General features: G+C 41.9%; 1 protein-coding gene across 4 annotated transcripts in view; it reads right to left on the bottom strand.

Annotated features, from left to right (window-relative positions):
• LOC127231664 (NXPE family member 1) overlaps positions 1–20,132 on the bottom strand; it is a 30,489-nt gene that overhangs the window by 1,395 nt on the left and 8,962 nt on the right. For 2 of the 4 annotated variants that reach the window (XM_051197357.1, XM_051197359.1), the window contains exons 2-6: positions 16,174–16,286; positions 8,348–8,456; positions 6,559–7,349; positions 4,302–4,363; positions 147–362 (exon numbers count right to left, since the gene is read on the bottom strand). In XM_051197357.1, the coding sequence (XP_051053314.1) occupies positions 147–362; positions 4,302–4,363; positions 6,559–7,349; positions 8,348–8,446 (1,168 nt within the window). In that variant the 5' untranslated portion in view covers positions 8,447–8,456; positions 16,174–16,286. Of the gene's footprint in view, positions 1–146; positions 363–4,301; positions 4,364–6,558; positions 7,350–8,347; positions 8,457–8,754; positions 8,862–16,173; positions 16,287–20,132 lie in introns of those variants that run through there. The other 2 variants (XM_051197358.1, XM_051197360.1) reach the window with 2 other exon arrangements.

The raw sequence follows: 20,132 nt of genomic DNA, 5'->3' as shown, positions 1-20,132 counted from the left end.
GAGAGGGAGATATATATTTAAAGATGCAAACATAGAAGGTAAAATAAAATAAAAAACAGCAGCCTTGGCTAAGAGGAGGGAGTCCACACTCAAAGCACTGTAAGGTCAGCTTGGATTTCTGAAAGAATATGAAAATAATGACATACTTTTTGCAACTTTGGGAAAGTAGTTGATCCATTGACGCAGCGTCGAGTCTCCCAGGAGGTAAATGAGTTTTCCTTTCAAACAGTCATTTATTTGACTTGAGTTTAACACACTCTGCTTGCACTGGGCTGTTGTCCACCTTCCTCGGAAGGTGTAACCACTAGGTGTGGGAATCTCCGTTCCGATCTGACATTTCTCTGTCCCGTTCTCTTCAGTCTCTGGTAACAGATATTTGTGGAAAGTGGTTTGGATGGCATGAGTCAAGCACCCAGTCACCTCCCTTGGTTCCCGACCCCTTTTCTTTATCATTTTCTTTTTCTAACAACTTAAACTTCTCCCGTTACTTTATTTTTGACTACCAGTATGTTTTAGGCACCCAAACTCATCTTTTTCTCTCTTCTCTTTTTTTTCAGGCAGGGTCTCTCTGTGTAGCCCTGGTTGGCCTAGAACTCACTATGTAGAACAGGCTGGCTTTGAACTCAGAGATCTGCCTGCCTCTGCTCCAAAGTGCTGGTATTAAAGTAGTACACCACCATACCAGGCTCCTCTTTTTTTCATAATATTAAAAAATATTGCAAAATTATTTATTCTTAGAAACAGTGAAAAAATACTGTGGTATGAAAATTCTTTTTATTCCCCTACTCAATCTTTTGAGAGATTCTGGGTCATCTCAACTCCTCTCTACTCATGTTCTCCTCAATCTAGTCATCATCTTAGGGGGATGTTTTTTCCTTTCTTTGCCATTCCTGTTGGTTCTTTGGTGACCAAGTCTTTTCTCCAAACCTGAGTAAAGTGACAGTGGCCTGCCAGTTGATATCCTCATCAGCAAATCTTACCGTTACCTCTGTTTCATTAGTGAAAGAGCAATGCTATTTAACAAAGGCTTAATGCTCAATACTTAACAGCATGAGTCCATTTGAATGCTTTAGGATGAAATCCCCAGCTCAACAGTGCCTCAGTAGGACTTTGCTAAAAGTGGCAAGTTGTACCCCACATGAACTAATAACAATATGAGCTGCTTTCTCAAGTTCCACTTACATGACAGCTATGTCATGTCTGCCTTCATAGACATCTGCGAGTCAGGGCACTTGATGTTTTATCATAGAACAGCATGGCTGTTCATGTCATACTGTCTTGATATTCTCTCTGTGCTGGTATACGACCCTTGAGTACCATATAGATGCACACACATATGTAATATATATGTGTGTGTGTGCGCGTGCGCGCTCATGTGTGAGTGCAAGGTTGGATCCTAGGGCATCATGCATGGCAGCCAAGTATTCTAACACCTAGGTAATTCTTATCTCATAGTCTAGGTTTTGTCACATAAGCACCCCCATACTAATATCAATTTCTGTGTTAGATAGGAATGCTATAAGAAAGGTCAATAAGCATGATTCACAGATAGAAATGATTTCCTCCTCATGGAACAGTTTCCAAGTGAGCAGGCCTGAGCTAATGTTGTGTAGTGTTGGGGGATGTTCTGCTCTTTCTGATACAGTGCCATCCCAGGCTTAATGGGGCAATATTTTCTCAAATTTTAGCTGCAGTCCAGATAGGAGGAAGGAGAGAACTGACAGAGGGAGGAAAGTTGCTTTGCTTTTAAACACAGGGCCTAGAATTTTCTTATATCATCATTTCATTCATGCTCTTAGAAAAAGTTTAGCTATGGAATTCAGTGACCATTAGAAAGCTGAGCATGAGCTGGTCTGGAATAATGGTTTCTATTACCAAGCAAGGTGAAAGGAGTACACATTAGGGACTTGTCATCTCTCTGCAGTACTGTCCTCATGTAGTACTTCTTTCAAGGACTTTGCAGTTTCTGATTGACTGTGTCCTCAAAACAGACTGTTATTAAATGGTTGGACTGTATGGTTAGCCCTCGGTGCCATCTAAAAATTGCATTTATTTATCTTCTATGTGTTTGAATGTATGTGTGTATATGTGCCACAGTGGAATATGCCCATAGTGGTCAGTGGTCAATAAACGGGACAGTTCTTTCCTCCAGCAGGAGCTCCTATGAATCAAGCTCAGGTGGTTAGGGATGGTGACAAATGTCTTTCCCTGCTGAGCTATCTCGCTGGCCCCTGCTTAGCTGGCTGTACCTGTAGGCTCTGTGTTCATCGATTGAAACCATCATGCATGAAAGATATCCAGGGAAAACACTTATCTGCATGTAAATTCTTCCTTTCCTTCATCACTGCTCCCTCAGCAATACTGAGGTGTGACTACTTCCCAGCATTTGCACTCTAGAGCTGATTAAAGTCTATAAGAAGTTGTGCATAGGTGATATACAACTGAATGTCTATAAGGAATTCGAACATCTACATATTTAGGTATTTAATCCTGAAACCCATCCTCCAGGGGCAGCTGTTATCTGTAACCTATGGACAAAGTATCAAGATGGCGCTGGTGGCAGAATTAGAAAATACACCTAGAATAAACCCTCAAAGCCCAGTCATTTAGTTGCAGTCTCTTTCTGTAGCCTGTAGATCAAGATGTAGAGCTTGCAGCTCCTTCTATGGCACCATGTCTGCCTGCACTCCACTATGCTTCCCACCATGATGATAATGGACTGAACCTTTGAACTGTAAGCCAGCCCCAATGAAATGATTTCCTTGATAGGAGTTGCCACAGTTATGGTATCTCTCCACAACAATAGAAACCCTCAGACAGTGATACTGATGTTGAACATCTGAAACATCAAGTATGTTTTCCCCTCATTTTTCTCCACTTTGTTATAGTGGCACTAAGAAGCAAATGCAGAGAAAATGCCATCTTTTCAATGTGAGGTCATTGTATACAGAAGCAGTACTTTCTTCTGTTTCCATATGTCCCTTTGTGACACCTATAAGTGTCCCCCTCTGGGTCACACTCAGTTGTTCAGTTGTGGATGAACTTTACTCTTTTAAAGCCCCTCTTCCTCATTTGGGCTGAGGCTTTAAAACTCTATCAAAAATGCCACTGAAGTCTCTACGATAATGTTTAAGAATCACAGCAGTTTAGGCTCTTGCTGATTCTTACCTCATCCTTGGTTATATTCTGCAATATGTCTGCCAGACTGGCCTGTTAACGATTGCTCATGATAATTTTGCTCATTACTAGAGTTTATCTGCTCAAAAGTTGTTGATGAAAAAGTGCAGGATAACACACCAAGTCTCAATCACTCTGGCAAAGAGTACTTAGTTAGAGAGTACATCACATATTTCTCCTTCATCTCAATTAACATCTACAGAGACAATTTGAATTTGCTCAAGTTTAACTGATTTTATGCATGAATGATTATTGCTTGTATCTGGAAACTCTCCTATGGCCTTTATGAGATTTGACCCCCCCCCATTCTCTGACTGCAGATATCTTTCTGGGGTTAGCCAAACACTCACTGGAATGGAAGTTCTGCATATGTCTTCTTCCCAGAGTCAGTAGATTGAATGGCTTTTATATCAGTGGCTTTCCAAGCCTTTAGTTTTCTCCATTTTCTCACAACGTCTGTCTCATTATCTGCCAGACCCTCAATAAGTACTTATTGGATAAATGAATGAATATTGATGATAAATCCGTATGTGTTGCCAAGTGTACTGGTATTATTGATAAGCTAAAGTGGGACTTGCGAGAAGTTATTTTGGAGATAAGGCAGTTTAAATATTCTTTTCTATGTAATATTGCTATGTGTTTGCCACTGAACATTTAATAAGGTGAAAATACCATATAAACTTGGTAAGTGGTATAGTTAAATGTTAGAGATCTAAATCTACAGTGCTGAAGCCACCATTATCCAACATAGACATCTGCACAGCCAGTTTTGATATTTTCACTTTTGGGATGAATCTAGATGAGGTCTGTTATCAAATGAATATGAAATAATTTCTTTGAATTGGTTTTTACTTTTAGCATCCAGCCTGTTTGGTATCATGGATACTTACTAGGAATTATAATTTAGAAAATTATAATTAATACTGAAGAAAACCCTCCCCACTGCAAAAGACAAACATTAAAAAGTACTTCCCACTGGGTGTGGCGGAGCACACCTCTAGACCCAGCACTCGGGAGGCAGAGGCAGGCAGACCTTTGTGAGTTTGAGTCTTTGGTCTATACAGTTAGACCATATGTCAAAAAACAAGAGAACAGAAAAGAAAAAGAGGGTAGAAGAGACTTACTGTTGCATTGAGAGACACTAATATACTTAGGGTTCTTCATTATTTCAACTCCTATGTTGGACCTTTAAAAAACAAAATGACCAATTAGCCTGTCATCTGTCATGGAACACAGGCAACACGAATTCCCCTGCTTGTAAGGGAAGCAGGGAGCTGTTTTAGGCTTCTGATAATGTGACTACAAACTATTACTTAAAAGGTCTCTGTGGTGTTACAAACGAAGTAGGATTTGGGAAGACTTTGTACCCTGAAGGGTACCTGGAGTCCAAGGCATTGATCTCATTTGCTACATGCAGTCAATGTGTATCTAGAAGCTTCAGATTTTTAAAATAACCATAAAATCTGCATTTAAACTTTGCTTCCACATCATCTGCTCAAGTTTACATAGTCTTATCCTTAAATCACAAATCATGTCAGTTTAAGACCACCTAAATTTCTCAATACAACAGATGCAGCACCCTCTCCCAGCAGGTGCACACCTACTATCATTTAAATTCAACCATTCTCCCATCATTTACCTTAGTCATCTGGGCCCCTATGGTAGCACATAGACCTCTCACTACAGGGCCTCCGCCTGCTTCTCTTTTCTGTCATGTCTTCTGCTCTTTCACTTTCAAATTTTTTTTTTTTTAAACCCAGAAGACATGTTTTATGAAGAGTGGAAGTTATCTGAAGGGAGATAGGCCATCTGTGGGGTTGCTCTGTACCTTAATACCTATCTCAATGACTGGTAGAGAACAGAGTTCAGTTTGGTGCATGAATTAATGCCCGCTGTGGACATAGGGGTAGTTAGTGGGTAGGAAAAGACTTGGTGAGTTGCATAATCAGAGATAAAAGGGAAGGAATAGAAACCCAGCTGTGCTCTTACTCACTCAGAAGGGGTGGGGTGGGGGTGGGGGTTACACACCAGGAGCTCAAACTAGGAAGCCCAGCAAGGTTCTTCAGCGTGTTATTTTCCCATATTTGGTGTTTAGTCTTACTTCCACCAATCATTTGTGTTTAAGAGATTAAGGAGAAAAGGTTCTAAACCTGACTTTGAAAACTACTAAGAAAGGAGCAGCTGAGAAACCAGCATTTTACTTTGTTACAAGTAAAGGAAAAAGAAGTGTGTGTGTGTGTGTGTGTGTGTGTGTGTGTGTGTGTGTGTGTGCACGCGCTCGTGCACGGGCACATGCCAGCACTCATTCCAGTTGCAGTGTGTCAGTGACGGGGAGGGGGGCAGGGGGAGGGAGAACCGGACTGTGTGGGGAGGCTGTAGATTTTGCCTGAATGTAAACTGAAAAGGATTCCAGCTGAAAGGGTGTTTCAATCAGGGCTTGACTCGCAGCTCTGAGGTGTGTGGTGACAGTTACTTTTGCAAATCTTCAATGAGGGAAACACAAAGGTTTATTTTCAATGGTGAGGAGGCATTTTCCACCTCTGCTGAGAGCAAGGAGATCAGAAAGTTAAGTGTTTGTAAGGAGAGGGAGAAAGGTGTGCTTCCAGGAACTGCTCGATCACAACATAGGGAGGATGGAGGACTCTTGTACCCAGAGATGTGTACATGGCCACATCTTCTCAGGAGATGAACTGATGACTGGTGGGGGCTGACTTCTTAGCAGGATTGCTCAGGCTGTGTTATAGAGAGTAGGGCAGAGCTTTGTGGCTATAGTACTACACACCTGGCCTATTCTAAGGCTGCTCTGGTAATGCAAAGGAGGGAGGGAGGGAAAGGCTGAGAAAGTGGCAGAGTAGAATATGACAGGCAAGACAGAGTCCCACCAGCTAGCTGTCACAGTAGTCAAGGTGAGATAAGTCATCTAGAGGGCAGTCTCAACTGGCATAGTAACACAAGACATGGAGATAAACAGATGCACAAAAGATTTTAAGAGGCAAACTGTACGAGGTGTGATGAAGGAGGCGAGGATCATGATACTATCAAGGGAGAGAGAAGGTGAGACACCTATGAGCCATAGCGGAATAGTTTCATATGGAAGGTGTTTTGTAAAACTTAGATCAATAGTAAAATAATCTGACAGAACAGGTTGTCAGGAAGAAGCAGAGGTATATACTTTACTTGGGTCCCTTTTATTGGGCAGCCCCTTTTATTGGGTATGTCAATAGGAATGTAAAACTGTGACATGAACAGGGACCCAGTAAAGACAATATAGGTCTTACCGGAATCTGGAGTGGTGGAAACATCTGAGGTCTTGCTCAGTATTGAGATGGGCAGTGTAGTTGTGCCTGGGGGAACCTCTCATTGTACTGAGAATATACTCACTTCTGGAAAAGACCTTTTTCTTTGTCAGTAAGAAAAGAAACAGCTTGCTGCTTGGTACACACATGGGTCAGGGCCTCACAGGGCATGTGTTGAGGCTTCATACAGTAGAAGACTTCTTCACCACCGCTGTACAGGTATTTGCAGAGTTCATTGCTTGAGTTTAGGGTCAAGCCACATTCAGCTAAGACCTGAGAGGTGCCATTAACAAATTTACCCTTGAAGGCAATTCTATCATAGCCTTGGTTCCTTGCTCTCCAGAGAGCTGACACCCCTTCGCTGGGATGGATGAGTAGGATAGACAGGGAGACAGGGCCTTCCCAGAACAGAGTGAAGCTGACAACATAGGTGCCGTTGTTGAAGTCTGTCACCTTTCCAGAAGCGCCTGCCTTCAGGCCTCGGGAAGACATCCTGGCCCTCAGGAAGTCCCCACCATACTCCTTCCTGTTTCTTAGATAGTCCCTAGCTTCTATTAGGATATCTAGCTGGTCTCCTTTACAGTATTTGTCTCGAGGGTTGAGGATGGAGGCTGTGCTGTGTGCGGCACTGGTGGTGGTATTGAGGTGGGTGAAAGGTCTGGGTGGGAACTGCTGATTTAACTTCTCCAGAATATTCCTGATTCTGAGTTCTTTCTCTGTTAGTGACTTGACCGGTCTTGTCACTTTGGGGATCTCCTCACTTAGCTTAGTCTCTGTTGGTAACCTTGACTGATTCATTGGCCTTTCAGTACAAGAGGATTTCATGGAGGTATTCCCAGAGTGGAAGGAGATGGATGTATTCAGAGTAGTCCAAAGCTGAAATGACAAGATGTGTAATACACTGTAAAAACAAACCTGCTCCCAGCCATTTTTACTTACAATCAGTTAGAGTTTTACAGAAACATATTAATTCTAAAATAAGATGATGAAAGCAAGTTTGCTCTTCACTATCCTATACATTTTGCAGCTAGTAACTACTTTCCCACTGGACAGATGGCTGAATGTTTCTGCTGGTTAGTTCAATTATTATTAATGTGCATAATGAGGAAAACTGTCCAATTGGTTTTATGATACATTTTATTCTAAAACTTGGTTAGTACAATACAGGGAAGGTGAAGGCTTTTCCTACCCATGAGCATGGCTTCTAAATCTTTCTCTCCAAAATGTTAATATATATATATATATATATATATATATATATGATATATACACATAATGTTTATATATATTACATGTTTATATACGCACACATAAACACGGATCCAGAAGGGAAATATCTCAATATAGTTTATATAAAGACAAAAATCCTCATTGTGTTCTAATTTATCTGACTGGAATTGCAGTTGTCAATTTTTTTTTTTTGTTCCTTTGCTTTATTATACTGTTCATACTGGCCCCAAACTCACAATCCTCCTGTTTCTGTCTCCTGGGTGATGGGATTACACATACCTGATATTTAAATACAGGAATTCCACAAGAAAAAAACATCAAAACATGGCTGAATTCCTATGTAAACTTCCAGTGGTAAGCCTTTTCTAATTATCACTTAATATTCAAAAACTATAAGGCATACTGATTACTAAAATTAACCATCACGTGGAAAAAAGGTAGCAGCAGGATGGATTTAGGTAGCCAAGCATATACACCTAGATTCAGTGGTCAAGTACGTATTTAGTGACATGACAGTTGATAGCCTTAACATGAGCACTGACTATAACCAGCGAGGATGAAAGGGAAGAAAGTAGTGACAGTCAGTGAAGAGACAGCTCACACAAGTAGCAGCTTCCGGTCAAAGTGGAAAAATGCATTCCTACCTTTGTGGAACTTTGAGAAATTTCGAAAATTATCCAGGTAATTATTAAAAGAGACAGGAACGTTAGCAGCATTTTCTGACACAGTATATTTGAGAACATGATCAGTATCCTAGGAAAGAGCACAAAGAGAAGGCGCCAAGATGAGGAGGGAGTCAACCCCTTTGTCTACCCCGTTGACCATTTTTTGCTCAGGCTTTGTTTTGAAGGGTTTTCTCCTCCTCAGCCCTGAAATGGAAATCAGATGCCTCCCTGTGTGCTTCCTCCCTTTGTTTGTTTCCTATAGAAACACCACACTTTCACTCACCACAGTCTACATGAGAAGCAGAAACATTAATTAGCCAGCAGGTTCTTTGGGGGCATGGGACCCTGAGAATGTGCTTATGTTACAAAAGTAATCTATAAGACACCTTTAAACAAAGTTGGTCCTGTAGTGACTCTTGTTTTGCTGAGCACCAAGTATGGAAATTCTTCTGGGGGAAGGCGTCTAAATTACTCTGCATAAAAGACAAATTCAGCAAGGTTATGCACTGCTTGAGGAAAGGGAGAGAGGTGGCAGGAGGAGATCTTGAGGAGGAAGAGGAGGACTGAAGCAGAAGGAACTGATAGTAACAGCTGCCTGCCCCTCCCAACCATGCCCATTTCAAAGTGTTCTTGGAGAATAGAAACAAGGCTCACCAGATGCAATGCGCACAGACACCACCCCCAGTCTGTTTTTTATTAAAACTTTTCTGGGCTGTCTGAAAAGCTTTTGGATGGGTGCATTAACTTCATAGGTTCTAAAAGGATTCTATTTACATCTTACTGATACAGAGAAAAAACAGGTAATATACAGAAATTCAAATATAATTGTCCTGGAAGAAATGAATATATTCTAAAGAGACACTTTAGCTATCAGACTATTAAAACAACAGACCTTAAGAAATTGGATTTTCCCCAAGAATCCCATGCCACAAGAAGGAAAGCCTGGGACAGCAGGAGCACAGGACTCTTCTCTCTCTAAGGACACTTAAGAGACTTACTGGGACAAGGATGGATGAGCATGGGCAGGGTCACACCTTGACTGGGACTGCTTAGATATGCATATACATAACATTCCATTTAAACTTCAGTGCAGTCACTGGATGTCTCTGTCTCTCTTTTCAGTATCTCTGCATCAAATCTATCTCCCTTTGATGCTTATTGCTATTCATTAGGCTGTTTTAATTGACTTTTCAAGGATGGATGTCTGAATTTGGCTTCTTGGGGTACAGACTGTGACTTCAGAGTCTAGAGAAGAGTCTAGACAGAGTCTAGAGAAGAAAGTCATGTTAGAGCTAGGTAACTGTTTTAAGCAAAATATGATGGCCATCTGCAGCTCATACTAAACTACTATCTAATGATCTACCTGTGTCTTGCCAATTACGGAAACATGGTGCTTGGGGGAACTTCTAGAAGGACTGAGCTCTGTGTCTAGATGGTGTGAAGATGAAATGACCTTGTGTCACTCATTATTCTGTACATTCAATATTAAATTACTTCCTGAAAACCAGAACCTGTCAAAGCATTGGAATTATGTCTGTCTCCATGTTGCATGCCTTGTACCTACTGTGTTACTGACAAGCATAATGCTTGAGTCATTAAAAAAAAAAAGCATAATCCAGCTTTTTAGACCAATTTATACTTCTACCTACTCAGATTCTGTGCTTTCTAAGAGTGCACAATAGCATGTTTACTAAGGCAACATGCCAGTCAAAGGCCTCCCCACCCTGACTCACCCATTTTTTCTAACTTTTAGGTGAATTTTATGATGCATGAGCTGCTATATCTGTTCTGACCTGTGCTCTTCTACTTAGAGAGTAGTGTATACAGACTGAATTTTACCAATCTGGAAAAAAACATCATTGCAGTTTTGTGACTCTTAGATTTCCAAGCCATGTTTCATTACATTCACACTTTTTGTTTATTTGTGAATGTAAAAGTATCAAGCACTTATTCCATATGTGTCTGGAAGATAAAGTAGATCAGCAAGATGAATGAAATAACTGTTTATGAACGTTAGATTACAGGGGTAGAAACTCCACATTCATGTTGACCTTTGAATATGTTCCATGTTTCCCCATCACTGTCCATGCCCTCTTGGCATGGACATCACTCCTGGAAAGTCTGCAAAACTTCTTTTGTTTACTCTTGAGCATAAGCACTGTTTTTTCTTTCCTCTGAGTTCCCCTAGTCTAACATGCATACTTTGTCACAATTTGTGCTGCAGGATGCCTATCTCCCTTTGTGCCATTCTTCGATTACATTGATGGACATTCCAGAGCAGATTCCTTACTTAAGGGCAGAGGTGTGCTAAACCTGCCTTTTGCTAGCCAAGAAGCAACAGTGTTACAGTTTTTCTTAGCTGAAACATGCCACAGTGGATACATTCAAATCATAGAAACACTGAAAAGAGTTGCTTCTGGGAGAGCAGCTCTGAGTTTACCTTGTTCATAGAAACCATTAAGGTCAGTTGTTCAATTAGCCAATTCTCTGTTGTCACTGCCTGCCAATCTCTGTCCTTGTGAATGATGTCACCTACCAGAAACACAGACTTTGTTCTTGACTCTGCTTCTAGAGTCTGACCCTGCTCAGTCACTCTGGCACCCATGTGTGGACTGGAGATGTTGTCCCTTCTGTCATCAGTGATGCAAACTTGGGTCTGGGCATGTGGTATCCTAGTTATACTATACTACCTGGCCATAGTATTCATTCTCTGAAGTTAATATAATTAGGGTAACATGGCTTTTCTCTCTGCCAGTCTCTTTCCTTGTTTTAATTAACCTGTGACTCGCTAGCTCCTTCAGCAACCTTGTTTTGACCATACAGTATAATGAGAATATCCTGGAGCATGAAAGTCCTAAGGCTTATTTGTCCTGAAACAGGGACCTCTTTTGTTGTCTAATAGAGCCTAGGTACTTCTTTTCTAAATGACATTTTTAAGCATATAAAGTAAAATATAGAGAATTATAGCCAAACTCAATTACACTGAAGTACAGTGATTAACATTTTAAACAACCTAGCTTCTTATTTAGTCATATATCAGTTTTTCATCAGCATACCAAATAACAAGCAGGCAGCTATTATATTTATAATAATTTTGAAGCAGTTACAAGTAGAGTGGCATTTCAAGACTTTTTATTTTACTTTATTTTTTAAAATCTGTATGTACATGGGTGTTTTGCCTGCATGTATGTCAGTGTTCCACATGTGTGCAGGACTGGTTCAATACCAAGTTTCTGTAATTATTCAACTCACTAGTTCAGTTACCCCCATCCAGATTAAGCAATACCCTGGAAATAAAAAAGGAAAATTGCAGTTCATATTGCCTAGATTGGACATATGGACATCTGGGTGCCCTGCCAGTCACCATGAAGTATACCTCTCCTGCCTGGGAAGAAAGCTGGAACCTTTGATTCTCATGAGTCTGATTCTTCCAGAGAAACAGCTATACACTGTCTTGGACCAGAAAGATGTGTTCTTTAGCCTCTCATTGGCTAAGGTGAGTCAACCCATCTTTGCTTTGAAAAGACGGACCTAGAGGGAGGTTACAGCAGGTGATATACCTGGATCAAGTTGCCTCAAGGATTTAAAAATTCTCCAACCTTGTGATGAGATACTAAAATGCTGACTTCCTGACCTTCCATCAAAGGTTTCCCGGAACTGTAATCTTACAATATGTAGGGACTGTAATCTTACAATATGTAGGGACTGTAATCTTACAATATGTAGGGACTGTAATCTTACAATATGTAGGGACTGTAATCTTACAATATGTAGGGACTGTAATCTTACAATATGTAGGGACTGTAATCTTACAATATGTAGGGACTGTAATCTTACAATATGTAGGGACTGTAATCTTACAATATGTAGATGACATTCTCTTAACCTCTAAAACTAAAATAGCTTTTAAGAAGGACAATGAGGGACTGTTACAAGAATTACTTAGAGGATATTGGCTAAGACAGCCCAACTTTGTACATCAGAGGTTACCAGCTAAGGGAGGCAAAAGAACCCTGTCTCAGTGTAGGATTGCTGCCATCCTTCAGGTCCCAATTCTGAAGACTAAGAGACAGGTTAAAGAGTTCCCAGGTGTGGTGAGGTATTGCTGCCCCTGGATACCAGAGTTCATGGAAACAGCAAGGCCTCTATACATCAGCACAAGGTGTAGTGTGTGTGTGTGTGGGGGGGGCACAGAGCCCCTAATCTAGACTGAGACTAAACTTGAAAGGCATTTGAGGCTTTAAAAGTAGCTCTTATTTGACTTCAGCCCTAGCACTTCCAAAAGTCTCAAAATGTTTCATCCACCAAAGCAGAAGACAAAAAGGGTTCTCATGCAAATGTTGGGGCCATGGACACACACTGTGGCATACCTGTTCAAATGATTGGGCCCTGTAGCCACAGGATGGCCCACCAGCCTAAGAGCTGCAGTGGCTACTGCTAGTTTAACGAAAACACAAAATAAAACAAAACAAAAATAAAGCAAAACAAAAAATTGAACAAGTTAACTCTAGGTTAGGATCTCATACTTGTAGCTGTATACTTACATCTCATGACCTTATACTTACAGCACCTCTCCAGAGGCCCTCCTCTGAGGGACACCAGAATTCTGGCCATATGTGACCCAGTATAAGGCTTTACTTTTGGGCTTGAGAAACCTACCACTATCAATTCTGCTACCTTCTGGCCTGTAGGTGCTAAACCATGACTGTCACAAGATGAAAGACAAAACCAGGTATATGGGAGCTGCAGTAGTTATCGCAAATTCTGAAAGGACTTGGGACTAGGCCAGGTACTGGGCCAGAACCGATCACCCTGACCCAAGCTTTCAGCTGAGGGAAAGGAAAGTCCACTAGCATATACACTGACAGTTTCTATGTGTTTACTAGGTGCATGTCCACAGTATGATCTGTGGGGAAAGAGGGCTTCTCATTACCTGGTGGGGGAGAACATTAGAAGCAAAGAGAAAATAAATCTTGGCCCTCTTAGAGGATACTTGGCTTTTGCTATGAATTACTATCTTCCACTGCTATAGACATCACAAAGATGACTTCCCTGAAGCAAGAGATAACCAGGCTGCTGACCTGGCTATCTGGTGAATGGCCCTAAGACTAGTGAGGACACATCTTGATCGGGTGTTGCCTAAGACTCCATAGTACAAATGAGAGGAACTAGAGGATGAAAGAAAAAAAGTGTGGGGGAGGACATCTCAACCCTACAAGTTGATGGAGGGCACCAAGGAACAGATCTTCTCTCAGAAACAATTGACAGGACTCTGGTATCTGACCTTCACCAGGATACTCATCTGGGGTCCACAAAACTTTCTGAGTTTCTTAGCCTGGTGTGGGATGTCCAAAACAGAGAGCCTCTAGGGATTCGTATGAGAGGTCAATACCCTGAACTCTGGGAAACTGACTTCCCTGAGATCCAGCCTGCCAGGGGAGGATACAAGTTCTTGCTAGTTTTTGTAGATACTATTTCTGATGGGTAGAAGTATTCCCTATCCAGACTGAAACTGCTTATATAGTAGCTTAAAAGCTCCTCCAGGAACTGGTTCCCTGAATTGCATCCCCCCACTTAGCAATGAGGTCCAACAATGACCTGGCTTTCATAGCCAAAACCTCTCAATTATTAGCTAAAACTTTAGACACAAATTGAAAGCTTAATGTGCATTGGGAAGATAGAAAGAATGCGTTGAAACAAACTATTGAAACTAATTAGAGTCTGATGGATGGTGGGATAGACCTCTTCCCCTTTGCTCTACTTCAGGCCTGCTGCACCCTGTGTAGGGAGGGATTCACCCACTATGAGGTTATGTTTGGAAGATCTCCCCCACTGCTTTTCAAGCTCAGAAACCAGAATTTGGTAGACTCTCCAGGTCCCCATAAAGGCTATTCATTGAGCTAGCTGAGAGAACCAGCTGAACTCTGAATCTCCAGCTGGTTTGCTCTTGTTTGAATTTGGTGATACTGTCTGGGGCAAGCAGGTAGCCAAAGTGGTTTTGGAACCTACTTGGAAAGGATCCTACATAGTAATGCTCTTAAGTCCTCCAGTCATGCAGGTAACTGACATCACACTGTGGATCCACCACACCAAGTCAATAAAGCAGAAGCTACAGCCACCACTGCCAAATGAACTGTATCTGGATTATGGACCATTAAAATTAGTGTTTCACTGGGCCCTAGGCTCTTCACTTCCTGCCCAGAAGGGCCTCCTCTTGACTCTTATGCTTTGCCCTATGGATATGAATATAGATAGGATCATGGTTCAATTCCCACCAGGCCTGAACCTGGGAACTGAGGAAGACAGACACAGGGGAATGATAGTATAACCACAGACCAACAACCCACATTTCAACTTAACCTTTGCTTACTGATGCCCACTTTAAATGTCTGGTTGTACTGAAGAAAGGAAAGATATGAGAACTGATCTTTTGAGACAAAAATACAGAGATTGCAATTTTTTTCATGCCCTGCAGCTGGCCCTCCTAGTTGCCAAGAACATGGGAGTTTACATTGCAAAAACTGGGATTATGAAACAGAAGCTTCCTGGAAAATTCCTTTAAAAAATTCTTGTCTTTTGAAAACAGGAAACCCTGGGGAATCAGACGCAGTGCTACAGGAATGGAGCCAGACTTTTGGGTCCTAACCATGCCAACACCTTAAACAATGTTTTCCTCCAAAGTACTTAACACACCTGATACTTAACTACCTCTTGATGTCCTGGTTCCCAAAGGATCCCCATTCCTGTTTTTCACTCTTGACAAAGTTCATCACTTAGTTAATCATTTTCAGCCAAAAATTGGCAAGGATTGCTGGGCTATGCTTAACTCCTCAGCCCCCATACTACATAGGGATAGGAACTAACCAGACTGTCAGCCCATTGACTGACAAAACTCATTGTGACTAGGGGCAGCCCAAATTAATGTTAGGAGGTTTACAAGGGTCTGGAACTTGTCTACTGTCCAAAACCGTTATTCTAGGCACTTCCTCTTATTCTGTTGCCCGATACTCTGCCTTGTGGTTAGCTCATCTTGGCAATAGCAATATCTGGGCCTCTGAGACTACTTGATGGGTGTGTACTGATGGGTTGACTAAATGTGCCTCTTCTGATGCTTTCCAAATGAGAAACCCCTTCTATGCATCTTAATACACATTATGCCCCAGATATACCTATATAATGGGGAAAGGGGGGGGAAACACATTTTAATATGGACCCTGAACTATTGAAAAAAAACAAAAACAGCTGTGCCTGTCCTCATTTAGTTCTTAGTTGGAGCCAGCATAGATACATCAGCCTTTACCATGGGAGATTAAAAACTTACAAAACTAAGTAGACAGGTTGATCTAGAGGTATACTGAGTTTCTGTTTATGAATTAGAACAACACTTAGATTCCCTTGCAGAAGTGGTCCCACAAAAGAAGTGATTCCCCAGAATTAGAGAGACTTAGACTTACTTCTCATGAGATAAGGGGGACTGTGTATGGCTTTGGGAGAAACCTGTTGTTTCTAGGCTAACTGACCAGGAGTAATTAGAAAAAACATTGCCATGATTGGAAAAAAACTCAAAAAGAGAAACAAAGACATAAATCAGGTAATTGGTACTAGTCTCTATTCTTGTTCCTCTTAACTAACTACTCTGCTATTGATACTGGCTGGACCTTTAATTCTCACTCGGATTGAATTAACAGCTAATTCCTGCATCTTAAAAATTATGTATCAATTCAGTAAAATTACTGGCCTGTGGTAGTTTGAATGTAATTGGCTCCCATAATCTCATAGGGAGTGGCACTATTAGGAGGACTGACCTTATTGGAATAGGTGTGGTCTTGTTGAAGGAAGTGTGTCACTATGGGGGTGACTTTGAGGTCTCTTTGGCTCCAGCTTCACTCAGTGTGACACTCAGTTGACTTCCTGTTGCCTGCAAGAAGTAGGACTCTCAGTTACTACTCTAGCACCATGTCTGCCCGCACACCTCCGTGATAATGGACTGAATCTCTGAAACTGTGAGTCACCCAATTAAATGTTTTCCTTGTAAGAGTTGCCATGGTCATGGTGTCTTATCAAAATAATAGAAACCCTAGCTAAGATATCATTCTTAAGACCAACTATATGAATCCACAATTTGACTCATTCACGTAGGCCAGTGGGGAGTGTAACAGGGCTCCAGATGTTAGCACAACTGACTCCATGATGGAAGCGTCATTCAGGCTATAAAACTCAGCATGTAGACAGCACCACCAGCCAAAACAAACAAACAAACAAACAAACAAACACAAAGACCTAATACATCAAAGTCTATAGTTCTAGGAAAGTTTCTAAATGTACTAACATTGCTTTTTGGCTTTTGTAGTTCTGCTTCTTCTGAATAACTGCTGTTGTTAATTGAAGAATGTCAATCCAGGTGCTAAAAATATTTCCTTTGTCACCCAGTCAGCACCAGATATTAGAAAAAAGTTAAAAAAAAAAAGAAAGGTATAAGCAGGTACCAGTTGCTGGAGATAGCTCATGTTTAACAAGACAACTGAGACAAGACCTTTTGCATAAACTTAAAGCCACCGTCACCTTCTCTGATGATAAGATACAGACCTACACATACCCAGAAACATGTTGCTGTCTCATCCTCTGTCAGAAGAATATCTCCTAAATGAAAAGTTCTGTGTCCAATCAAAAGACACAGTTGGACTATCTCTCACATTTACAACAAAGATTCCTGGGGGGGGGGTATGAGCAGAAACCAATCCCCCAGGACTGGCCTAACAGCAAGTCCCTATAATTGTCCAACTATCCAGTTCAGTTACTCCTGTCCGGATTAAACAATACCCAATGACCCTCAAACAAAAAGGAAAATTGCAGTCTATATTGCCTGGCTTGGACAGACAGGCATCTGGGTACCCTGCTAGTCACCCCAAATTATAGCTCTCCTGCCTGTGAAGAAACCTGGAACCTCTGATTCTCATGAGCCTGATTCTTTTGAGAAACAGCTGTCCTGGACCTAAAAGATGCATTCTTCAGGCTCCCATTAGCAGAGGTGAGCCAACCCATCTTTGCTTTGAAATAGACAGACTTCAAGGGAGGTTCCAGTGAGCATCGCTCCTGGACCAGGCTACCCCAGGGTTTAAAGACTAATGTGGACTTCTTGTGCTTCTGTCAAAGATTTCCTGGGAAAATAGATTATAAAATGGCCACTGTGCAACTGCTGCCAGAGTTGCAGACTTTGGGCTACAGAATGTCAACTAAGAAAGCCTGACTTTGTACACCAGAGGCTGCTTATCTTGGCTCCCAGCTGAGGGGAGGCAAAGGAGCCTGTCTCAGAGTAGGACTGCTGTTATCATTCAGATTCCAACTCCAAAGACTAAGAGACGGTCCAGGGATCCTAAGTGCAGCTGGACATTGCTGCCTCTAAGTACCAGAGTTTGTGGAAATAACAAGGCCTCTACACCCGCATGAAGGGGGGTGGACAACTAAACTCTTAATCTGGATTGAGACTAAACAAAAGACGAAAGACAAAAGAAGTTTTAACCCAAACTTTGGGGCTGTGAAAACAGAAAATGCCCTATGATATACCTGTACAAACTATTGAACCCTGTAGCCCAAGGATGGCTCTTCTGTCTAAGAGCTATGGAAGCGGCAACTAGTTTAATGATAAAGAAAAGTTAACTCTAGGTCAAGATCTTATACTCACAGCACCCCATGATATGGTTGAAGCTCTTCTCCAAGAGTTCTCAGGATGTTGGCTGTTTAATGACTATGTGACCCAGGAGCAGGCCCCACTCCTGGCCTACCCTCGAGTCCTGTTTGAGAAACCCACCATGCCGTCAATTCAGCTACCCTTTGTCTGATGATCCTGATACTCATCCATGACTGTCGTGCGATGAAAAATAAAACCAGGAACATGGGAGCTGCAATAGTTACTTTAACTGAAACAATTTGGGCCTAAGCCAGGTACCTCAGTCCAGAGAGCAGAACTGATTGATTTGACCCAGGCTCTCAGATTGGGGAGAGGAAAGTTTACCACGATAAATGACTGTCAGTCAGCATGCTTTTACTGCCTGCTCTGCCCATGATGTGATCCATAGGAAGAGGTCTTCTCACCACTGGGGAAGGGACATTAAAACATCTTGACCCTCCTAGAGACTGTTTTGCTTCCCCTACGAATTGCTATCCTCTGTTACTGGCCACTGACCTGGCTGCCTGGCAAATGGTCCTAAAGACCAGTGGAGCCTAGTGATGTCCCATGACATACCTGGACCCAGTGCTATGTGAGATTCCATGGAAAGACAAGAAAGACAAGACAAGAAAAGAAAAGAAAAGGAAAGAGCAACCCGTAGATAAGAGGACACTAAGGGGATCAATCATTCTCCCAGAAACAATTGGCAGGACTCTGGTAATAGACCTTCACCAGGATACCCGTCTGGTCTCCACAAACCTTTCTAAGTTGCTCAGAACAAGGTATTTTAAACCTAAACTGGACAGTCTGGTGTGGGATGTCTCAGCCAGATGCCAGGTTTGTGCTTAAGTAAATCCAAAACAGAGAGCCCTTCCCCAGGAAGGGGTCAGAATGAGGGCCAAATATCCCAGTGAACTCTGGGAAAACAGCCTGCTGGGTGAGGATAAAAGTGCTTGCTAGTTTTTATAGATACCTTTCCCACGTGTGATGAAGTGTTCCACACCCAGACTGAAACTGCTCTTATAGTGGCTTAAAGGTTCTTTCAGGAGCTGGTGCCCTGATTTGGCCTCTGACAATGACCTGACTTTCATAGCCCAAAACCTCTCAATTAATAGCTAAAGTGTTAAACATAGGTTGCCAAATTCATTGTGCAAATAGACTTCAGAGTTTTATCCAGGTTAAAAAAGCAAACAAACAAACAAAAACCCCCAAAACAAAACAAAAACCAAAACAAACAAACAAACAAACACACAAAAAACCCCAAGACATTAAACAACCTCTAACAAAACTCTCATTAGAATCCAGCAAAGGATGGATAGGCCTCCTTCTTTTGCTTTGGCCCACTGTACCCCATATAGGAGGTACTCCATCGCCACCACTGCTGTCTCCCAGGTTCAGAGAACAGCAGTTGGCAGAACTCTCTAACCATTTCTTGTCTGGGAGAGACCCAGCTGACCTTCAAATCACCATGCGTTTTTCCTTGTTTCAGTTCAATGATATTGTCTGGGCCAAGTAAGCAGCCAAAGGTGCTGGAGCCAATCTGAAGAGGACCCTACAAGGTGATTCTCCCCACCCCTATGGCGATGAAGGTAGCTGCTTTTACATCACAGATCTGCCACACCCAGGTGGCAGCCACAGACACTGCTCTCAAATGGACTGTCTCCCAGGCTAAGGACCTATTGAAATAAAGGTTTTATTGAGTCTGGGGCTCTTCCATTCCCTGACCCTCTACCTCCTTTTGACTTGTGTTTGGTATGAATAGAGGGTTATGGTTCAACCCTCACCACCCTCTGGCCTGGTTCTGGGAACTGAGGAAGACAGAGAGAGGAAAGGTATTCTAGTGCAGATCAGCAACCTTGTATTCACCTTGACTTTTGCTCACTGATGTCCAATTTAAATGTCTAGCTGTACTGGAGATAAGAAAGATATGGGGGCTTATCTTTTGAGATAGGAATACAGAGTTTACAATTCTATGTGTGCCCTGTGACTGGGTCCCCTAATTGCCAGGAACAAGGGAGTTTTCATTGCAATAAATAAATTTAAAAAAAGGGGTTTGTAAAATGGAGGCTTCCTGAAACTTTCTTAGGAAAGTTTTCA

This window comes from Phodopus roborovskii, unplaced genomic scaffold (genome assembly GCF_943737965.1).
Source record: "Phodopus roborovskii unplaced genomic scaffold, PHOROB, whole genome shotgun sequence".
NCBI lineage: Eukaryota > Metazoa > Chordata > Mammalia > Rodentia > Cricetidae > Phodopus > Phodopus roborovskii.
Note: the sequence above shows the minus strand (reverse complement) of the source record. Positions and strands in the feature narration are given on the sequence as shown.